Source organism: Antechinus flavipes, chromosome 1 (genome assembly GCF_016432865.1).
Source record: "Antechinus flavipes isolate AdamAnt ecotype Samford, QLD, Australia chromosome 1, AdamAnt_v2, whole genome shotgun sequence".
NCBI lineage: Eukaryota > Metazoa > Chordata > Mammalia > Dasyuromorphia > Dasyuridae > Antechinus > Antechinus flavipes.
In genome coordinates, this window is record NC_067398.1 from 262,138,664 (window position 1) to 262,161,652 (window position 22,989).

At 35.7% G+C, this 22,989-nt stretch overlaps 1 protein-coding gene across 1 annotated transcript in view; it reads right to left on the reverse strand.

The window, feature by feature from the left end:
• Window positions 1-22,989, reverse strand: part of OTOA (otoancorin) — an 81,493-nt gene that overhangs the window by 42,047 nt on the left and 16,457 nt on the right. Inside the window, exons 12-21 of the mRNA XM_051972364.1 lie at window positions 20,217-20,340; window positions 11,900-12,115; window positions 10,240-10,407; window positions 9,308-9,448; window positions 6,560-6,618; window positions 6,281-6,398; window positions 5,116-5,189; window positions 3,609-3,744; window positions 1,985-2,175; window positions 333-426 (exon numbers count right to left, since the gene is read on the reverse strand). Coding sequence (XP_051828324.1) covers window positions 333-426; window positions 1,985-2,175; window positions 3,609-3,744; window positions 5,116-5,189; window positions 6,281-6,398; window positions 6,560-6,618; window positions 9,308-9,448; window positions 10,240-10,407; window positions 11,900-12,115; window positions 20,217-20,340 — 1,321 coding nt within the window. The remainder of the gene's footprint in view (window positions 1-332; window positions 427-1,984; window positions 2,176-3,608; window positions 3,745-5,115; window positions 5,190-6,280; window positions 6,399-6,559; window positions 6,619-9,307; window positions 9,449-10,239; window positions 10,408-11,899; window positions 12,116-20,216; window positions 20,341-22,989) is intronic.

Here is a 22,989-nt window from a genome sequence, read left to right on the forward strand (position 1 = left end):
ATATCTGTGTATGCTCATGGTATATACCATTATGTGGGGGCAGAGATTTATTAAAGTACATATGGGACCAAGTAGCAGCCCATTAATTATATCAATCTCTCTCTATAAGATCTGGTAGAAAAGTCTAATTTAATTTAGATGTTATTTTACTACTTCTTGGGTCTCTTTGCCTGAGATGGACAAAAGTCCATTCCAAAAATTTAGTGAGAAGCTGGGCCCTCTAAGATGAGGCAGGGGTGCTTCTACTCTCACTAATTGTAAGCTCCTGAAATATGTCATATGTTATCTTTAATCCCTCAACTTAATCTCCTGACATCTCCATTAAGAAGTACCTTAGCAGCAATGACACTTAATTCTTCTCTTGAAAAGAGAACTAGAAATGGCCCAATGTCCTTTGTTGTTTCAGCTGTCCAATTTTGAGGGAGTCTGGAAAGGAAGGAGAAAAGCTGAAAACCACAAGGAATTACAAGAATGTAAGAGGAAAGTCACATGTTTTATCTATGTTAGCAACAGAGATTCTTGTATGAGACAGAGTATTATTGGTTCAAAAATAGTTTTCTCTCATATATGATAGAAAGAAGCCCATTAGAAGCAAATTATAGGATATTATCTCCCTGCAATTAATTCTGCAGGAGGGCCTAAAGTTAGAGAAAGATGATTTAAAAGCACATCACATTTGGTAGTCTTTTAAAGGGGCCTTCCACATTGGCAGTTTGGTTTCTCCCTTCATAGTAGAGAAAAACTGAGTCCTTTAGCTAAAGTAGTGCCTATTATTCAGATTGATGATAATAGAAGTACTACCCTGATTGTTGTTATTTAGTCATTTCAGTCCTGTCTGATTCTTTGTGATTCATTTGGGTTTTTTTTTGGCAAAGATACTGGAGTGGTTTGCCATTTCTTTTTCCAGTTCATTTTATGGATGAGGAAACTGAGGCAAACAGGGTTAAGTAACTTGCCTAGGGTCACATCTGGAGGCCACATTTGAACTCAGGAAGATGAGCCTTCCTGACTCCAGGCCCAGAACTCTATTCTCTATGCCACTTAGCTGCCCAGTACCTTATACCTGGCCAAAAAAAACTTAGAATTTCTTCTCTCAAATTCAAATTCTGTTTTCTCCAGAGAGATTTCTCTTGCCTAAAAGTAATAGTTCATTAACAATTTTATAATTAACATAATTAATTTTCTTTTTCTTTAGAGGCAGAAGTATAGCATAGTGGATAAACCCAAACTCCAAGCCAGAAAGACAGGTTCAAATCCCAAATTCTGACACACGCTAGCCATGTGACCCTGCTCAAATCACTTGCCCATTGATATGGGATTCTCTCCCTGCACTGTGGATGGGGTAGAATTGGCCAGAGTTAGAGAGAACTTTTCAGTTTCTTCAAGCTCTTGAGTCCATTGGTATCCACCAATGAGGAGACAATCCCATGCTAAATGGGCTTTGGAGAATTACAGTAGATTGAAGAGAAGGTCCTGATCTGCATTGATGGATGGAGCTTTCTTTACTAATGACATCATTGGTCTAATCCTTCTCCCTATTCATCATTAAGATCCATAATAATGTCAGGTATTTTGCACAAAACCTTTTAACATTTTTAAAAGCCTGATAACAATTGCCTATCATGGATACAACCTCCCTTCTCTTAATCATAACCATTTAACCCAGGCAGGAGAGATATTGTTATCCCAATTTTAAAACACATGAAGAAACTAGCCCAACCAAGCTAAATGAATCCCTAAAGTCACATAATGAATCAGAGGCAGAGCCAAGACAAAGGCTCCTAAGCCTTGTGAAGAAAGAAAATTATGTCAATATATCATATGAGGGGGATCTGATTTCTGAATCAATTCAAGAGTTTCTCTGTTGCTAGAAATCTGTCTTTGTATTATGTCACAAAATAACAGAGGGAAAGTCATTAAGCAGAAAAAAACAAAATACAGACTAAGCTAGGCCTTGGGCAAAGCCAGAGGCTGACCATCTCACCCATGCAACTCCAGGAGCCTAAGTTTCACTTCAGCCTTTTGCTCAGGGCTGAGGCTGGTGCAGCTTTTGAGTCTGTCCATTGCTGTGGCCAAGGCCCTAGGGTGAATCCCACTTTGGATAATGGCTGGAGGCAAATGGCAGATGAGGTTTCCAATGATGTCAATGTCGTATTCATCAGTAATAGAATCATTCTGAAACCAAGAGGCCAGAGCTGGGAAAACTGTCTCCCAGGCACATCCAGGGGAATGTTTTGTTATAGTCACTTGACTTGAGATGGTTTTACTTACAACCCTATGAAATGCCTTGGTTGTTAAAAGACCTTCATTCTCTTGGATTAGGCAGAAATAGAACATGACCTGAATTTGTTCTTGTGATACAAGCATCAGGTTTTTGGAAAAGTGCACTGAGGACCTAGCATACATAAAACACAAACTCTCAAGGGATTAAACTATGTGAGTGGGGATGGCTAAGAAATAAACAGAAAGTGGGTGCTTCATAGATGCACTTGGACAATTATTTAAAAACCAACAACACAACAACAAATCAAATAAACAGATGAATCTCTCTTTTAACAAAGCTTGAAAATGTTGCCACTGAAAATGGGCTGCTTCCAGTCCTCTAAGAAATTATATACCGTGGCTGGTCTTATACATACATCCTTGGAGTGGGAAGCAGCCAACATCCTGTAACTTGAAGAGTTCTCCCCCAAACTCTTCCCCACTAAAATCTGACATTCCATCATTAGGGATTCATTCTTTGTTGTTAATCATTATACTCAGTGTGCAATTTCTTTTTAAGGGAATCTATCAAATTACTTCCCTTTCTCACAGGAAAGAGTGGGACAATAGAAAAACTGAAGGAATCCTAAGGCAAAAGAATAAGCCAAAAGGGGCAGAGAGGGAGGGGAATGATAAGAAGACAGAGAGTATTGAATAAACTTTGCTGCCTCTAGAATTTTGTATAGTATCAGCCAGACTGAGTCATTTCTTTTTCTTTAGGATGCTGATACTTCCATGCAAAAATATCATTTCACTCTAAGAAAGGATGAATTGTCTGAGGCACAGATGAATGATCTGATAAACATTGAAATAAACAGAACAATTCCTACAACATGCACAATGCTTACACATTAATATATTTGGAAAGATCAGAAAAAATGAAATGAAACACCGGGTAACTATAACCAGTCTTAACCCCAGAGAATAGATGACAAAATAAACCTACCTCCCTTTGCATAGATTTTTTTTTTCTTTGGGAGGGGAACTATAGGTTTGTAACACATTTAGGTTTATATATATGAGCAGATCAGATTGTGTGGGTTAACTTTGCTTAGCTTTTTTTCCTTTTCTTTCATTTTTATTCTTTGTCACAATAGATTTCTAAGGGAGGGAATAAAGTTTCTTGAAACTCAAAGCTTGAAGACCAGAGTAATTTTTGTCCAACTGTTGCTATTCCTTTTTTTCCCCATTGTGCAGATTAAGAGGTGGTACTGAGATTTTACTTGAGAGGAACTGGCTACCAAAGGGATAACCAATGTTTACCTTGTGTAACAGAACTCTTGGGAAAGTGGAGGCATTATGCAACATAGGAGGGTTAAAGACAAACAGGAAGGACCTTTTCTTACCAAGCATTGCTGTACTTTTCTGATAATAGAATTCTTTTTGTGAGAATCTAAAATGAGATCATTCAGCCGGATCTTCCCTAGGCTAATCAGAAAGGGAACACACTGAGAGGCTGAGACCAATTCCAGATAACGGGCCCTGAAAAAAAAGAGCAAAGGAAAGTGAGGAGGAAGAATGAGACTTTTCTGCAGCCTTTATTAGCCTTATCATAGTTTTGTATTTAGCTGTTTTCAAGTTGATTTGTGAGGTTTTGCTTGATTAGATACTTGATGAGAAACTCCTACTGGTCAGAAAGCATGTTTGATCCCCACAATGTCTACCACAGGCCTAGACATGTAGCATGAGTTAATAAACGCTTGCTGATTGAAGGGTTAACTTGTTGAACATATGTAAAACACTTTGCAAACCTTACACTGCTGTATACATGTTTGATATTAAAGAGCGGAAAAGGTGGAAGGAGATGGAGAAAAGAGGAAGAGAAGAAAATGAGGAAACAAAAGAAGGGTGACTGGGAAAGTGAAAAGGGGAAGAAGAGAGGGAGAAGAGCAGGCAGGTCTTGTAAAGATAGATTGTATTTCTTTTGGGGCTTGCCCTGAAATAATGAAAGCAACACTTGTCAGTGAATTAACATCGTGAGTCTTTACTTGTAGCATCTGTAATTCCATCGAACTTATTAGTAGATTTGTAAGAACAAAGGATCTCTTTCTGTTTTTCTTTTTAGAAATGCAATTTTTTAATTTTTCAAAATATATCCAAAGATAGTTTTCAATATTCATCCTTGTAAAACATTATGTTCCAAATTTTTTCCTTCCCTCCCTTAACTCCTCCCCACCCCAAGACAGCAAATAATCCACTATAGGTTAGATATATGCAATTCTTCTAAATATATTTCCACACTTATTTAATTTTTTTTTACACAGGAACCCAAAATTTAAATATTGATCCTAGATTCCTAGTGTATAGATGAACTTTCTTTTATCTTTCTGGCATTATAATGATTATTTTATTCTTTATATTAAAACTAAGTTCATTTTTTTCAGCAACAGATTAGGAAAAGTCCAACTTATTGCCTTTAGAATTCCTTGAATTATTCACTCATCACTTCTTTCCTGAAGTTTGATATAAACTTTATAGGGAGCTGAGGTCTCCAAGTTATTTAAAGGAGTAAAAGGTCACAGACCAAGCTTGCTTCCACTTAATAATAATAGTAGCTAATATTTGTATAATGCTTTTTAGTTTTACAAAATGCTTAACATTTATCATATTGTTTGATTCTTAAAAATATCTTGAGATGAGTGCTATTATTTTCATTTCACAAGTGAGGAAACCAAAGCTAAGAAAAGTTAAATAACTTTCCCAGAGCCATATAGCAAATAACTATCTTAGGCAGAATCAATATAGAGTTAGTGCATGTAAACTTGGAAGTGTTTCATGTAGATAAGGGAGAATTAGGATAAATTCCCATCAGTGTGACTGCTGAGTCAGGGTTTCAAAAAAATGCTTACTTACGGGAGAGCTGATAGGAGAAAGGGAGGCAGAGATGAGCGAGACTCCTTCCAGTACTTCCAAGCTAAACAATTAACCTGAAAGAATAAAGCTGTGTCTGAAGACTTTTAGGCCTTACTGAGATCTGAATGAGTTAAGCCTAGTTTGCTAAAAGTAATTTAGATGAGCTTGACTTCTTCAAAGTAACAGCACTAATAATAACAACTAGCATTTATGTAAGCACTTTAAAGTTTGCAAAACACTTTAATTATGTTAACAACTCTATGAGTTATGTGCCATTATTATCACTATTTTACAGAGAAAGTATAGTCCAATTCCCACCAATTTAATTGGGCGAGGAGAGAGTGTTTCATACATCTAAGAAACAGATGCCAGGTCTTTTATCAAATATTACCAGCCTCACCTAATAGAGCTATATTAAAAATATTCCTTTTTCATCATCCCTCAAAGAAAGAATTGAGTTAACTAATGGGATAAAAATCTTTTAATTCTAACATTAAACATATCTAAGTAAAAGAAAGAAAAATACTCTCCATATTCACCTGGAAAGGAGTACCTTCCCAAAGCCATGGGTTCTGCAGATATTGCAAGCTCTTCATATATATATACTATAATTTTAGTCACCTGATTGTCTCAAAAACTATGATAAATAAAATATGCTTTTGACATATCTTATTCACAGGATCAATCTCACATTTGTTTGGAAGATAAAATTTTATATGAAAAATATTCTCTGTATGTTTTAATCAAATACTCCAATATAAAAAACAATAACAAAAAACAAAGTGTGTGTGTGTGTGTGTGTGGTGGGGGACATTTTTAATTCAAATAATTATCAGTACAAATGTAGTGATCTGAAAAACAATCACTACTCTCTACACACATTATAAATGCATTTTTTGGTTCAATTTTGAATTTGGAATGATCATACCATGCTGGTTTTGGTTGCCAAGATATAAAGGTCACCAAGTCCAGATGCTTTGCCCCCTTTAAAAATATGAAACTGGAGAAAACTTGGCTTTAGTCAAATAGTTGGCCCCAAACTATCACTGGCATCGGAAAACCCTAGGAAAAAGTCCTCAACCAGAGCAATCAACATTAATCCATTTATGGGGTATGGGCAGAAAAAGAATCAGAACTCGGGGGAAAAAAAGGCTGCTAATGGTACCTGATATGGAGAAAGCAGGTGGAGATTGTTTTCAAAATACTTGAAATGGGCCAAAAATGAGTCAGAGCTCATGCTCTCAATCTGCCGGCAAGTTATTCCTTTAACCAACTGACCTACACTGAAAAGAGAGATGGGAGAAAAGGGTAGGGGAGGTGGGGAGGGAATCAAGTTAGAGAGGAATATAAAAAAGTCTTGAAGGCTATTTCATGTCATTTTGAATCACTGGGGTAGGACCCTACTGGAAGAATCCATTGACACTGGTTAATCATTTTTCCTTACCTTAGGATGTCATCAGGCTTTCTCGTTGTTCTTGACAAAAAGTCATACAGAAACAAGGCCTATGGTAAGAATAATCAAAATTAAGTTTGTGTGTGTGTTTGCCATGGAGCAGAATGTTGAAAAACAAGTCTGAAATTCTGTTTCCTGTGTTTTTCATGTCCTACTTATGAATTGGAAGGGGAGTAATTCAGATTTTTGGTTTTGTCTGAGGCCCAATTTACATTCCACTGCTCTTCCTAATCATGGTCCTCCATTCCTACCCCATCTAAGCAAAGAAACCTGGTCAGAACTAACTGGAACAGAGCTCTAAGGAAAGTAGCTCTGAGGTATTCCTATCTCCCAAGGGACTGTTTTCAAGCCTTTCTCCTACTAACATTTTTAGAAGAGAAAATATGCATTCAAGCTGGCTCCCGTTTCAAGGAAAAATTCATTTGCAGAATTTCTAACTTAGAGACTAGGGCATCTATTTGTTTTACAGAAGCTGTAATTTAACCCAAAGTAAATTCCAGAGTCAAGTCAATAATGTGATTAATGGGGACCTTCCACTTCTAGTTGACATAGAATTTTAGAAGATAGAAAGGAACTCAGAAATCACTTAGCATAACCAATTCCCTGAACAGGAGATTCATATACTATATGTCAGTAGTAGCCATCTAATCTCTACTTGAAAATTTCCTTTGGTAAGAGGCTCAATATCACTTGAATTGGCCTTCTCTACTTTTGTACACTTCTAATAGTTTGGAAGTTTTTGTTTTTGTTCTTGTTTCTTTCTCCTTCCCTTCCCCCATAAAAGATAGCCAGGTAGTGAGGTGGATGGAACACAGGTGTCAGAGTGAGAAAGATCTAAGTTTGAATCCTACCTTAGATATACCTTAGCTATGTGAAGCTGGGCAAGCATTTAACCTGAATCTCAGTTTCTTCATCTGTCAAATTGGAATAATACATTATTCTCTACCCCACAGAGTTATTGTGAGGATCAAGTGAGTTAACCTTTGTCAAGCACTACACAAAACCTTTATGAGCTATATCCATGTTTGCTATCATCATTATCAGTCATCATCATCATTATTATCAATATAATCATCATAAATGGAGCTAATATCTGGCTCTCTGAAACTTCTACTCATTGTCCTCTGGGGCTAAGTAAAACAAGAGTAATTCCATTTCTACATAATAGCTTTCCTGTCCGACTTTCTAAGGGGACATAACATTGGATATTTCGTGAGGAAGACCTGTGTTAGAATCTTACCCTAGATGCTTACAATCCATGTGCTCCTATGTACTCCCTGCTACCTAACCTCATTGGATCTCACTTTCTTGTTCTATAAAATCTCAGAGGATTTTTGCCATGATTAAATGAGATATTATATTTAAAGCTGCAAACCTGAAAGCGCTATATCAGTATAAACTATTGTATTTCTAAATTTTTTCTTATCCAGATTAAACATCATTATTATAAATACCCAAACAAAAAGAAATGCTAAAAAGCTGCAATAGAAAATATATGCCAGGTCTGAAGCCAGGAAGATATTTTCTAGCTATTTTCTAGATCCTGAGCAAATCACTTAAATCTGTTTGCCTCAGTTTCCTCATCTGTAAAATGAGCTTGAAAAGGAAATGGCAATCCACTTCAGTTATCTCTACCAAGAAAACCCCAAATATGATATATAATTGTATTGAAATTGAATTGAAAGAAATAAACAACAAAAAACATTTCAAAATCTATTTATATATAACATATGACATATCATAATGCTAATAATATATTAATATGTGATAATATATACTATGAAACATATTATGTATTTTACAATGAGGTTCCCAAGTCAAGAAAATATGGCAAGATTTTGCTTTGGCATTTCTGACACCACTATACCATTGGCCACAGTGATGGCCACATTTTAAAAACTTTCCTCATTATGAAAATATCTAATTTAATTTGTTACTGTGGATCGTACATCTCATTTGATCATGTAGGGAAAACTTCTTCTATCAATGCAAGTTGGCACCAGGAGGTGCCAAAGTTGCAAAGAACTGTCATTTGATAATCTTTGAACGTTGCTTTAAGACTCAATATGAACTGATGTTAAGTGAAGTGAGTAGAACCAAGAGAACATTGTACACAGAATCAACCAGATTATGTGATCATCAACTGTGATGTTTGGCTCTTTTCAACAAGAAAGTGATTCAAGGCAATTTCAATAAACTTGTGATGGAAAGAATCATCCACATTCAGAGAGAAAGAGAGAGAGAAAACTATGGAGACTGAATGTGGATCAAAGCATAGTATTTTCACCTTACTTTTTGATGTTGTTGTTTATTTGCTTTTTTTTTTCCTGTTTTTTTCTTTCATTGTTTGATCTGATTTTTCTTGCATAAAATGATGAATATGGAAATATGTTTAGAAGAATTGCACGTGTTTAACCTATATTGGATTGGGAGGAAGAAGGGGAGGACAGAAGGAGAAAAAGTGGGAACAAAATGTTTTGCAAAGGTGAATGTTGAAAACTTTCCTTGTATTTATTTGATAAAAATAAAAAGCTTTTAAAAATAAGGAGGAGGGAAAGAAGAAAGTTGCTTTGAGGTTAAAGGACTTGCCTGATCATGTAGGGCTATAGTAAAATAGTGTTATCTTACAGATAACAATAAATAATTAATAATAGTGTTATCTTTCAGAAGGCCAACTTACAGTTAGCTTTGCCATATAAACCTCTTTTCTAGAGAAGTAGATTCATGTAAACTAATTACCTGGCTCTTTCTGAGCTCCTTTTCTTTGACAACTGTAGAGTTAAAGCCTGGCTCTTTCCATAAATCAAAGAGAGATACTTCCTTAAAGAAAACGCCCTGTATATCCATGACTGTTGAAGAAACATCACCGGCTTCCAGCATCTAACCAAAAACAAGAAAGAGAAAGGTATAATATGTAAGGTATATGATAAGGCTTTTAGGGTTAGCTTCTTGACAATTTCTACAATTGTATGTAACATTTTTGATGACTAGATGGACCCTGAAAATTCTTTTCTCTCTAAAACTATGATCTTAGGATCCTAAACAAAACACTAATATATACATTTTAGATGGGGGGAAGGGAAAGGAAAGATGTACAAAGCACCATTTTGTAGTAAGTCCAAAACTGGCCTTTGGATAGGGAGAGATGGAGAAAATCTTGATAGCAATATCAAGGTCCCTTCTAGCTCTAGTATTCTATGATAATATTACTAATCAATTAACATTTATTAAGTATCTACTATGTATATGCAAACAACCCCAACCCTTAAGGAATTTACATATTCCTGGTGGGGAGGGAATAAGAAATAACAGGATAAGAGATATATCAGTAAATATAAGTTGCATATAAAATAAACACAAACTAGAATGGTACTAACAAATGAGAAATCGGGAAAGATTCTTCAGATTCAGAAAGATGCCATTTACTAAAGAGTTAGGAGAGATCCCAAGCCAAGGGAGTTTTAGGTTGTTTTGTTTTTGCTTTCGTTTTGTACTTATGAGATCCCAAGCCAAAGGAGTTTTTGGTTGTTTTGTTTTTGTTTTCATTTTGTACTTATGAGACAATCTAACCTAGAATTAATCCCATAGCCAAAATCACATTTCACCTACAGGGATTCTGAAACCAAGCGCTCTGGTTTGAAGTTACTGTTTATCAGATAGTTTCTCATTACCTTGCTGAGGATACCTTGTTGCTGGGCAGGTGACAAATCAGATATATGTTGGGAGATGGTGCCTTTAATGACATGTGAGAGCTCCTTTGGATCCATGCTGTAGAAAGCTTGGGTGCTGATACCAGCCAGCAACGCTCCCATCTGGCTGACGTTGTAGAATGATATGACCTAGTAGGGAGAAGAACAAACAGAAGCTTTAAAAGAAGATTTGGAGGCAATTCAGGATTGAGGTCATTTTTCCCCCCATTAAAACCTGTCTAAACTTTAGAGCAGGAAATACAGCAAAGGAAAAATGGAAGTGTCCTGGTATCATTAGTGCTGAATAGATGGGACTATATCAGTGGAACATAATGGGCAAAATGGTAATAACTCCTTGTATTTCTATAAGTCTTCAGATTTTTTCATAACAATCAATAAATTAAAGAGGATTTATTAAGCAACTATTATATGCCCACCATATAGTCCTGTCTTCAAGGAACTTAAATTCTATTAGGAGAGACAAAATGTTTCTAAATTTATACAGAATTTATTTTTTAAATGAAAGGTAGTTGGGGAGGAGGGACAGAAGAACATTTAGAAAAGACAAAAAGCCAATGGAAGAGACTCCAAGAAGTAAAAGTGAATAAGAAGTACATTCCAAGGATGGGAGATAGGCAACAAAGAATTGGAGACATATGTGAATTAAGGCAGAAGGCCAGTCTGTCTGGATTATGGCATGTGGGAAGGGGAGTAATGTGTAATGAAGCTAGAAAGGGAAGTTGGGGCCAGATTATAAAGAACTTTCATTTTCAGAGAAATTCACATAGTATGAAGCCACAAGGGAGAATTAGGTAGGGAGACATGGTCAGACCTCCTTTTAAGGAAAAGTCCTCTGGAAGTGGAAAATGGATTGAAAAGAGGAAAGATTAAAGACACAGAAACCAAGTAGGAAACTATTACAAAGATCCAGACAAGAGATGATAAGGACCTGAACTAAGGCTCTATAAGTAATGATAAGGATATTGATACAAGAGATGTTTTTAGAAGAATGACTAGTATGATTTTTTACAACTTTTTGCTATGTGGGACAAAGAGGAATATTGAGGATAATTTAAAATGTCTAACATGAAATGTCCAATGGGCAGTAAATGTACAGAACTGAAACTCGGGGAAAATTCTGTGATTAGAGAGATAGAGCTGTGATTAATCTACACAGAAATGATAATTAAACCAATGGGAACTAGTAAAGTCATTCAGTGAGAGAATATAAAGAGAGAAAATGGTCAAGGATAGGGCCCTCATATTTATTATTTCACTTCACTATTTTACAGATAGGAAAAGTGAATCTCCCCCAGGATAGATGTCATAGATAGTTAGTCAGAACCCAGACAACCTCCTACCCTTGTCCCCAGACACTTTGATTCCTATTCTAGCACCTTTTTTATATTATCTCTGAATAAAAAATAACTATGAGATGACTCTCTGAAAATACATTTTCCGGTTTAGGTCACAGATCTTGGACTCAGTTTAGAATTAAAAAATAACTGCTTAAAACAAAACTACGGATTTTACAATTTAAGCTACTGCCAAATTCCCTAGTATTTATCATTGAAAGTATTTCTTTCCAGTATTGACCTATACAATTAAAAAAAAAACCCAGCCCCAATTTGAATGAACTGACCTTCTCATGGGTCAAGTACTTGGTGGACAAGATAATGACCTGGCTCTTGGTCCACCCAGAGACCTGGTTGAGAGTTGAAATTGCATTGTGCACTGCTTCTGGAGACAGAGTCTCTAGCTGGCTGCACGTCAGACCCACCACTGCATCAGATAAAGAGCCAAGGGTATCGTTCAGGGTCTGGTTCTCCATAGCAATGTCCAAAAGTTCAGCCTTGAGCTGAAATAAAAGAAATCACAGTATTAATAAAGCAGAAACCAAGGGTTTGTCTACTTCTACAAATTTGCTGAGACTGTCATTGTACAATTTCCTGGCTTACTATGACTTAATAACCAAGCCTGGGAAGGTTTCCTGAAGCAGATAGTGGTTAAGTGAGGAGTTCAGAATCAGATTTAGATAAGATTTAAGTCCACATTTTTATGATTCCTTTCCACAGACTGCTTCTTGGATTTGTTTCCTTTCTAAGAGATTCCTACTGTCTGAATCCTTCAGTATAACGTGAAACATTCTCAGTCAAGTGTTGATGACTAGAAATAGCATGCAGAAAGAAGTGTTATAAGCACAGCAAACCAAAAGTGCTGCAGGAAATACTTTTTCTGGCTTTGTCTTTAATTTGTCATAATTTACTCTGAAGCACCACTTTATCTGTTTTTGCCAAATGCTCCTGGCAGAGAAAGAGAGGATTTGACCATTCCATCTTTGAACAGGAAGGGAAGGGAGATATGTATATGTAGAGATAGAAATATACAGATATAGATATATACACATTGTCTATATATACACATGTGTATATATACATACACATATAAAAATATACATAAACATACATGTATGTACACAATATATACCACTATACACACAGAGGTACATGCACATTACATATATTAACATACATACACACTGTAAATGCATAATATACCACATACATGTGTGCAGACATGTATACAGTGATACACCTGACATACACGTATTAAATATACCTACATGCATGTACATATTATATACATACACATGAATTGTATAGACATATACATTATATAGAGACATATTGTATATATATGTACACATATATATCTAATTTTTTAATTTAAAATTTTAAATTTCTTTAAATTTTAACATCACAGTTATTTCTGATTATATTCTTACCCAGCGAACCATTTTTTTCTATATTGACAAGCACACAAAGCTTTAATAACTTAAAAGTGCACCAAGTCTTTTGGGATACCCTATATATTCCTATCTATCTAAAATTCATTTTAGTATGTACATGTATATACTCGAGGCAATGTTTAACTGAAAGACAATGTAGTCTAACTGAACAATTACAAGCCTGGGTGTCAGAAAATCAGGGTTACATCCTGGCTTTACCATTCATAAACTGTGTGACCTAGGATAAAGTATCTCTGCTCTTTGTGCCTTAGTTTCTTCATCTGCAAAATGGAGGTGGAATACAACACTGACAGTCCTTCTAATTCCATGACTTTTTATGATAATCTACTTGCCTATTATTCCTTTTTTTAAATAACTTTTTATTTTCAAAATACATGCAAAGATAGTTTTTAACATTCACCCTTGAAAAACCTTGTATTCCAAAATTTTTCCCTTTCTTTCCTCCTCTCTCTTCTACCTCTTTCTTTCCCCTAGTTAGTAAGTAATCCAATATAGGTTAAATATGTGCAATTTTTCTAAACATATTTCCAAATTTATCATGCTGCACAAGAAAAATCAGATCAAAAAGGAAAAAAAGTGAGAGAAAAAAACAAGCAAGCAAACAACAACAAAAAAGATGAAAATAATATGTTGCAATCCACATTCAGTCTCCATGGTCCTCTCTCTGGAATCAGATGGTTCTCTTCATCACAAGTCTATTGGGATTGGCCTGAATCACCTCATTGTTGAAAAGAGCTACATCCATCAGAGTTGATCATTACATCATCTTATTGTTGCTGTAAACAATGTTCTCTTGGTTCTTTTCACTTCAGTTAACATCTGTTTCTTATACATTACCACAACTTATTCAGCCATTCCCCAATGATGAGCATCCACTCAGTTTCCAGTTCCTTGCCACTACAAAAATGGCTGCTATTAAAAACATTTTCCCTTTTTTGTGATCTCTTTGGGATACAGACCCAGTAGAAACATTGCTAGGTCAAAGGGTATGCACAGTTTGATAGCTTTTTGGGCACTCTACCAAATTGTTCTCCAAAATAATTGCTTTAGTTCATAACTCCATCAACAATTTATTAGTGTCTCAGTTTTCCCACATTCCTCCAACATTCATCATTATCTTTTCCTGTCATCTTAGCCAATCTGAAAAGTATGTAGTAGTACCTCAGAGTTGCCTTAATTTGCATTTCTCTAATCAATAATGATCTGGAGCATTCTTTCATATGACTAGAAATGGCTTTTATTTCTTCATCTGAAAATTGTCTGTATATATCCTTGGATCATTTATCATTTGGAGAATGGTTTGTAGTCTTATGAAACTATATATTTTACAAATAAGTCCTTTATCAGAGTTCTTGGATATAAAAAATTTTCTCCAATTTTCTGCTTCCCTTCTAATATTGGCTGCATTGGTTTTGTTTGTACAAACCCTTTTTAATTTAATATAAGAAAAATTATGCATTTTTTATTTCATAATATTTTCTAATTCTTTGACATAAATTCCTCCTTCTCCACAGATCTGAGAAATATACTATTCCTTGTTCTCCTAATTTACTTATAGTATCACCCTTTATGTTTAAATCATGAACCCATTTCAATTTTATCTTCACACAGGATATCAGGTTTTGGTCAGTACCTAGCTTCTGCCATACTATTTTCTAATTTTCCCAGAAATTTTTGTCAGATAGTGAGTTCTTATCCCAGCAGCTGGGGTCTCTGGGTTTATAAAACACTAGATTAGTGTAGTCATCGACTATTGTGTCTTATGAGCCTAATCTATTTCACTGATTCACTACTCTATTTCTTAGCCAATACAAAATGGTTTTGATGACCTTTGCTTTATAATATAGTTTTAGGTCTGGTACAATTATTGCCTGTTATTTCTGAGCAGTACTGCAGCTATAAATGAATACACAACCAAAAAAGAGGGAGAGAAACTTAGCTATACATTGAAAGGGATGGCAAAAACTAGCATAGCTGAACGGGAAGAATTTTTCCCCAAAGGGTGGGACCCCGCCATCAAGCCTTTAAGCGTAAGCTTATGAGCCCTTCCCAGAAGTCATGTCTATATTCACATATATACATGTATATTGACATGCACTTGACACTTCTCCAGTTTCTTACTATTATTATTTTGTTTATGTCAGGAAGATTCTACTACCTGACAACTGCACAGGGGGCAAGTGAGAGGGAAGAAAGGGAAGGAGAAGAGAAATGAGAAAGGCATCAAGAAAAAAAGAAAAACAAAGACTAGCCTAGCGCAGTTAGAAGTTATTTGAGTTCAAAGCATAGACAATGTTCGTCCACTGAGATCTACTAAGAGCTGGTGAGGCAGGTGAGCTGCCCCTTGTACCAAACTGTTTAATTTAATTTCCCATATTTAATTCTACAGATGTTACCTAGCCAAGGTAAGACCCTCTATAGCTGCTTGGTAGAGAAGGAAGTCAATATAATGCCTAGTATTTGAAAGTGGAAGAAAAGCCAAATACTGACTTTGTCCTTCATTACTCCCAGAATGTAGAAAAAACATTTTCAAACCTTGATTCAGGTTTTTTTAATTATACCCTTCTCCCAGTCATACTCTCTGTATTTGAAAATTATACCTTCTTTGTGTAATTTTTGTGATATAGTGGATAGAGTGGTGGTTTGGGATAATGAAAACATCAGTTCAAATCATTTTTATGATAATAATAATAATAATAACAATACTTACATAACAGCCAAAAATTATATAGCACTTAAAATGTGTCATACCCTATATTAAGCATGTTACAATGATTTTGATCCCTATAACAACACTGGAAAATAAGTACATTTTTATAAATGAAGAAACTTAGATAAATGGAGGTTATATGTCTTGCCCAGGGTCATATAATTGGTAAGCAGCCAAAGCCATTTTTGAAACTCAGACTTCCTGACTGCAGGCCCAGATCTCTAACTACTGTGACCATGGACAAGTCATTTAATTTCTATAAACCTCAGTTTTCTCATATATAAAATAGGGATAATAATAACTATAGTACCTCAGGGTTTCTTGTGGAGCTCAAATAAGATAATGTATTCAAAACACTTTACCAGCTTTAAGTTACTATATAAATGTCAGTTACTATTATTATTGTCCCCAAAGACTTTAAACTTTTCTTATAACATGTATAACTTAGCAGAAATATATATGCCACAGAAAATTGGATTTTATGACATTAAAATATGAAGGGTTAGGATTGGATCTGTGGAATACAGAACTCCTCAGTGAGGAAATCCTTCTACCAGTGTTTATATCTTTTCTGCAATTCACTCAGAGGTGGGTTAGATCAGAGGTATCAAACACAGACCACCAAGGAGTGTGGCCCAATAATATTAAAATGTTATTGGGAAATGTCAACAAAATAAATAAAAATACAATTTGTCATTGTTCAGTCATTTTCAGCCATATCCAGTTTTTTGTGATTCTATGGGATGTTCTTGGCAAAGATTTGGAGTAGTTTCCAGTTCATTTTACAGATGAGGAAACTGAGGCAAACAGCTAAGAAGTGTCTGAGATTTGAATTCAAGAATTCAGAAATCTTCCTGACTCCTGGCTTGATTGTATCAATTCACTGTATCACCTAGTTTTACACCACCCAGCCCCAATACGACAGAACATAGATAATGCCTATTATGTGATTTTTTTCCTCAATAGCATTTTATTTTTCCAAATACATATTAATAGTTTTCAACATTAAATTTTGTGAAACTGTATGTTTTGTCTCCCTCTTACTTCCCCCTTCCCCAAGACCGCAAGCAATCAGATGTAGGTTAAATATGTGCAATTTTTTAAAACGTATTTCTACAATATGTGATTTTCTAAGTCAATGTGAGACCCACAGAGATGTACAGTGTAGTGGTCCTTTCTCTTTCAGTTTGACATCATTGGCTTATTCTGGGAGTTTCAGAGAGTCATCCAGAGGTGAGATAAACTCAGGATTTCCTGACTTTTGAAGCTAGTTCTCTGTTCACCATCTATGCCAATCTGCCTTTCATTAAAACATGAACATTTGGGGCAGCTAGGTGGTGAAGTGGATAGAGCACCAACCCTGAAGCCAGGAGGACCTGAGTTCAAATATGACCTCAGACATTTAACACTTCCTAGCTTTGTGACCCTGGGCAAGTCACTTAATGCCAATTGCCCAGCAAAAAAAAAAAAAAGAACATTTACAAAAAGTCAGCTTTATAAAAGTGTTTTTTGTTGTTTCCATCCCTTCCCTGGCTGATATTGCAGAATACTCTGATCTTCCCTATCTCTTCCATTGATATTGTAACGCGGGATCTGCGTGGGGTCACACAGCTAGTTAGTGTCAGAGACTAAATATGAACTTGGGAAGATGAATCTTTTTGACTGCAGCCTTGGTACTCTATCCATTGCACCCCTTAGCTACCTATTTATTTAGGCAGCATCAACACACTCCTTTGGGCTTACTGATCCTTTTGGCATAGTTATAGATTAATTCCTGAGAATTCATGATAGAATGTATTGAGATCAGAGTATAGAGCCTATGGAGAACCTAATGTGGAAGGAGAGCTTTTAGCCTACTAGTCAGAATGATTGATTTAGTTCAGAGACTAAGGATATGTTAGAGGAAGAAAACATGGCAAGATATTAAGCTGGAGTGTGGGTTATTTGCATTTCAAGGGTGTGTTTGGATGTGGATCCCCAGTGGGTTGATTTTACTTGTAATGATTTAGGGAGCAGAGAGAAAAGCATAAGTTTAGGTGGCCCCTGCTTGTGGTAGAACTAGCCAGCAAAATTGTATGCATATTGAAGTCCTAGTCTCTCTTTCAGAAATGATTCCAATATTTGAGAAGCAAAATTATAAATAATCAATTTGAATGGTACAATTCTGAGTCCTCCAGGAATTTTTTCATAGAAAAAGAGTATGTCTCCAGGGGTGCAAGCAGACCAGAAATTTGGAGTGTGTTTAAGAGCAATAAGCATTGAAAAGAAGGTCTGAAACACCAGAAAATCTTTAATTGTTCACTATTTTCTCTGGGATAAAATTCATACTCCTTAACAAAGCATTTAAAGTTCATAATCTGTATGTGATGATCAAATGTGATGAATCTGGCTCTTTTCAACAATGAGATGATTCAGGCTAATTCTAATAGACTTATGATGGAGAAAGCTATCTATCTGTATCCACCAAGAGATTCACATCTGTGAATGTGGATCACAACATAGTATTTTGTTGTTGTTGTTGTTTGCGTGTTTGTTTTTCTTTCTCATTTTTGTTCCTTTTTTGATTTGATTTTTCTTGCTTAGCATGATAAATGTGGAAATATATTTAGAAGAATTGTACATGTTTAACCTATATTGAATTACTTGCTGTTTAGGGGAATAAAGGGAGAAAAAATTGGAACACGAGGTTTTGCAAGGGTAAATGTTGAAAACTATTTTTGCATCTATTTTGAAAATAAAAGGCCATTATAAATAAATGAGTGAAAAAAAAAGCAAAAGTAAATAAATAATTAAGCAAACAAACAAATAAATAAAGTCCATAATCTAGTTCCAGCCTACTTTTTCCATCTCATTTTACATAGTTTCTCTTTATACCAGTTGAATTACTACCTATTTCCTGAATTCAGCTAAACATTTTTTGCTTCTTAGATTTAGTCTATCTCACAGGCCAAGAATGCAATTACTTCTTATCCTCATCTTTCGATTTCTTCTCTTGTTCAGAATTCACTTAGTGCTATTTCTTCTATATGAACTTCTCCAATTATCCTAGACAAAAATATTTTCTCCATCATCAATTATTGCGTGAACATGTTGTCTTTGTTCCTAAAACTCTTTATGTTATATTGTAATTATTTATGTACATGTCATAATCCTCCCAGTAGAACATAAGGTCCATAAAGGTAGGAACTATTTTAGGGATGTTCTGGAATCTGCTCCAGTTTCTTAGAGCAGATTGTTAAATTTTTAGTAGAAGCCTTTCCTCTTCAGAAATTGACAAATACTACATATCAGGGCTTGATTTATTTTTTGTTGATTGTCTAGACTTAAGAAAATAATGATGAAATGGTAATAAATGCACTTTAAACTTAAAAGTGTGTTATGTACACATTTCCCCCCTAGCACACCTTTGGGATATTTAACTTTTTTCTTTTTTGTTTTTGTAGCCCTAGCACTGAACATAGTACCTAACACAGTATTACAGGTGCTTGATAAATATTTATTTGGTTGAACTGAAAGAAGGAAGGTAAAGAGAAAATGAAAGGGGAAAAAAGATGGAGGAAGTTGAGATGGAAAGAAGGGAATAGGAAAGAAGGATAGACAAATATTGCTGGGGGGACACTAGACATCTGAATCTGCACAAGGTACAGACAAGGTGTCTGGATCTTATCAACAAATGTAGAGAGGTCTGAGCAAGTGACACCATATAGATATAAGAATGACTAGCAGAATTTTATTTTCTTTCTCATTTTTTCCCTTTTTGATTTAATTTTTCTTATACAGCAAGATAATTGTATAAATATTTTACCATGTTTAACATATATTGGATTACTTGCTATCTAGGGGAGGGAATGGGGAAAGGGAAAATTATTGGAACACAAGGTATTGCAAGGGTTGATGTTGAAAAACATACATATCTTTTGAAAATTAAAAAATTTTTAATAAAATAAGTAAATAATTGGAGAAACCACAAAGCCTTATAGGTAGGATATGATAACATAATAAAAATGATGCTATAAATTAAAAAAAAAAAGAATGACTAGTAGAGATGGCTGAATGGTAAACATCCAGAGTGTCTACAGGCATTCCTAGAGCTTGCAGCCCGAAGACATTATTTGAGTGATTCTCCTGTATTTCTCATCTCCAGCTTTGGGTTTCCCTATTCTCGATTATCAGGCCCCTGATCCAACCTCCTGATTTCCATGATGACTACATTCTGTTCTCTGGATTTTTCTGGGTTTGCATTCCTGTTCTTTTGTTCTAATCAAGCATTCTTTTCCTTTCCAAGTCCCAAGTTCCTCACAAGTCAGATCTCCCTTGTTATATCCCTCCCCCCACAAAAAGATCCTGCCATTTTTTTCATCAGCCAGAGCCTTCTGAGTCTTCTCTGTCCTTACTAGTTTGAAACACAAGCTATCATGAGCTGGATGTGGGGACACTCACCTTCTGAACATCAGCCTGGAAGCCTCTAAGTTGGTTGCACTTAATCATTTGATGTAGCAAGACTTGGGCTACTGTGGCTTCTAGTTCCTCCAGGTCACCATAGAAACAAACAAGCAGCCCCAATCTGGGTAAGGAAATGAGAGTGGGTTGGTCAATAATCCAAAAGAATCAAAGTGACATAGGAAACAGGGTGCAGTTCATCATGTTTAATTACTCATTACAGTATAACTCTCTATTATCCATGAGAAGGTTATCCATTTTGTAGATTATGTGGGCAAAATTTTATTAGGGGGTCAATCGCATCTGTCAGCTATAGTTCTTTCTTTCCATTTTCAGTAAATATGTATTCAGAAAGTGTCAAGTAGAATAAACAAACCAAATCGGGTACTCTCAAAGATAAATTTGGGGGGGGGGGGAAGAAAAATCTCACATACCATAAAATGAAAACCATAATTCAAATATAGGCACAAATGACCTGGAGATCATATCTGATCTCCTTGCCATGGTCCTATTATGTGAACATCTCCAGCTCATCAGAAATTTAGATTCTACCCTGTTGGTGTTTTTCTTCTTTAAAATAATAATATATGATGGTTCTCTCTGGGAGAGAACAGGTTTCTCAGGGAGGTTTTCTGGAAGCAGCCTTAGTTTCAGTTAAGAGTAAATAATCACCCAAAATGCAGCCAGCTGATAAAATGCAAAGGTTTATTTTCTCCTTCCAGTATAGCCCAGTTACTTTTTCTTAGAGGCCTATCTCTCCGCTTGGTTCCAAGAGCTCTTGCAGCTTTGTCCTTTGCTTCTGCCTCTGCTTTCTTCAGCCTCCAGCGCCAGCACTAAGTTGAATCTGTCTTGCTTCTGAGAGAGGGCTTTGGCTCTCAATCTCCCAGAGTGCTCCTCTCCAACCCCAGTCAATGTTCCGAAGTAAAACTCACTCAGAGAGGGCTTTGGGCTGAACTCACTTGACGCTCCCCTCTCAATCTAAAATCAGCTGAACTCCCTTGAAGTAACCAACTAACCCAAAGCTAAGAGCCTCTTTATATATGATCTCTCAAAGGTTGACTCCGCCTTCTGGAGGTATACCTAAGGGAGGTGTGAATTCACAAAGTTACAAAGTTTACTTTGTGAATCTCCCATACTTGTGAACTCCAGAGTAAAGGTGTGAACACAAGCATTGTATCAATTAGTTCTACTTGGTACCTTGTTTCAGGTTCTGGCCCAAAACATCTTGTAAGATCAGATCAATAATCTATCAACTCTAATGAGTTAGCAGTTTGTAAAGATTCACCCCCTCTAATTGGTGTGGTTTTTCCTTATTTATCTGTGAACTAGATCTCTAAATTAATTCCTCCTCTACCCACAAGCACTTCCTACTTTCCATTAAAGCTTAATAACTGTTTTATCCAGTCATCCTGATCTATATCTGGCCACTGGATCCAGAAGGCTCTGGAGCAGAAAGTGAGGCCGGTGCTCTTGCACAGCCCTTCCTCACATAAATCGAATTCACTTGCATGTCTGGTATCACCTCCCTGATGTCTTGGTCCTCTTCGAGAAAGAAGGACAAATGAGACATATACAATAAATGTTTTATACACTTATACACCTATCAATCAATCTATCCATCTATCTACCTATCTATCTATCTATCTATCTATCTATCTATCTATCTATCTGCTATTTTAGGGGATTTCTAAGCCATTGCTTTTCTTATTTAACATAAATGAGTTTTTAAGCAACAGAATCTAAATTCCAGAGAAGATATAAAAGAATAAATAGGAGCCAGGCCTTGCCCTTAAAGCAATTCTCCTGAGTGCAATGAAGGAGGATGTTCTTTCTAGTCCCAAGGCTAAATTGAGGAATTCAGTTTCAGGGACTTGCCAAAAGCCATTTCTTAGATTACTGATATAGTGAAAGCGGCTGTTATCATTTGTGAGTTCCTGGCTCCAAGAATAGCCGTCAACAAGTCTTATTAGGCTGGCCACCCAGATGGCCAGATGATGCTGTGCTCAATAGTTGACCTCTCTATTATATACATTCTGATCACTCATAGCTTCTGATTCCCCTGACATGAAATGAATTCAATGGTGAAATGCTGAAAAATAGCTAGTAAAATTTTCCTTCTGGAAGAAACTTTAATGATCAGCTAGTCTAGAAGTGCTTTATCTGTATGAACTTTTTAAAAAAGCTATATTTTTTATTACTAAATTTCAACATAATTATTTTCTTTTATAATCCAACATATATATGTTAATAGCAGTTTATTTTTTCCAAATATATGCAAAGATAATTTTCAACATTCATCTTTTGTATCCCAAATTTTTCTCTCTCCTCCCCTTTTCTCCCTCATCAACGCAGCAAACAATCCAATAAAGGTTAAATATATGCAGTTCTTCTAAATATTTCCATATTTGTCATATTGTACAAAAATATCAGATCAAAAAGGAAAAAAAGTACAAGAAGGGGAAAAAACCAACAAAAAGGTGAAAATACTATGCTTTGATCCACATTCAGCCTCCATATCTCTCTGAATGTGGATGGCACTTTCCCTCACAAATCTATTGGAAATAACTTTAATCATCTCATTGTTGAAAAGAACCAAATCCATCACTGTTGATAATTCAAAGTATTGTAATTCATGCATTTAAAAATATGTTAAGTGACTTGCTGAAAGTTACATAGCTAGCTAGTGGCAGAATCAGGACTAGAATGCAGGGGGTTTGATGTCTAAATAAAAGTCATTCTGTCTCTGTCTCTCTTTGTCTCTCTCTCTTCCCCC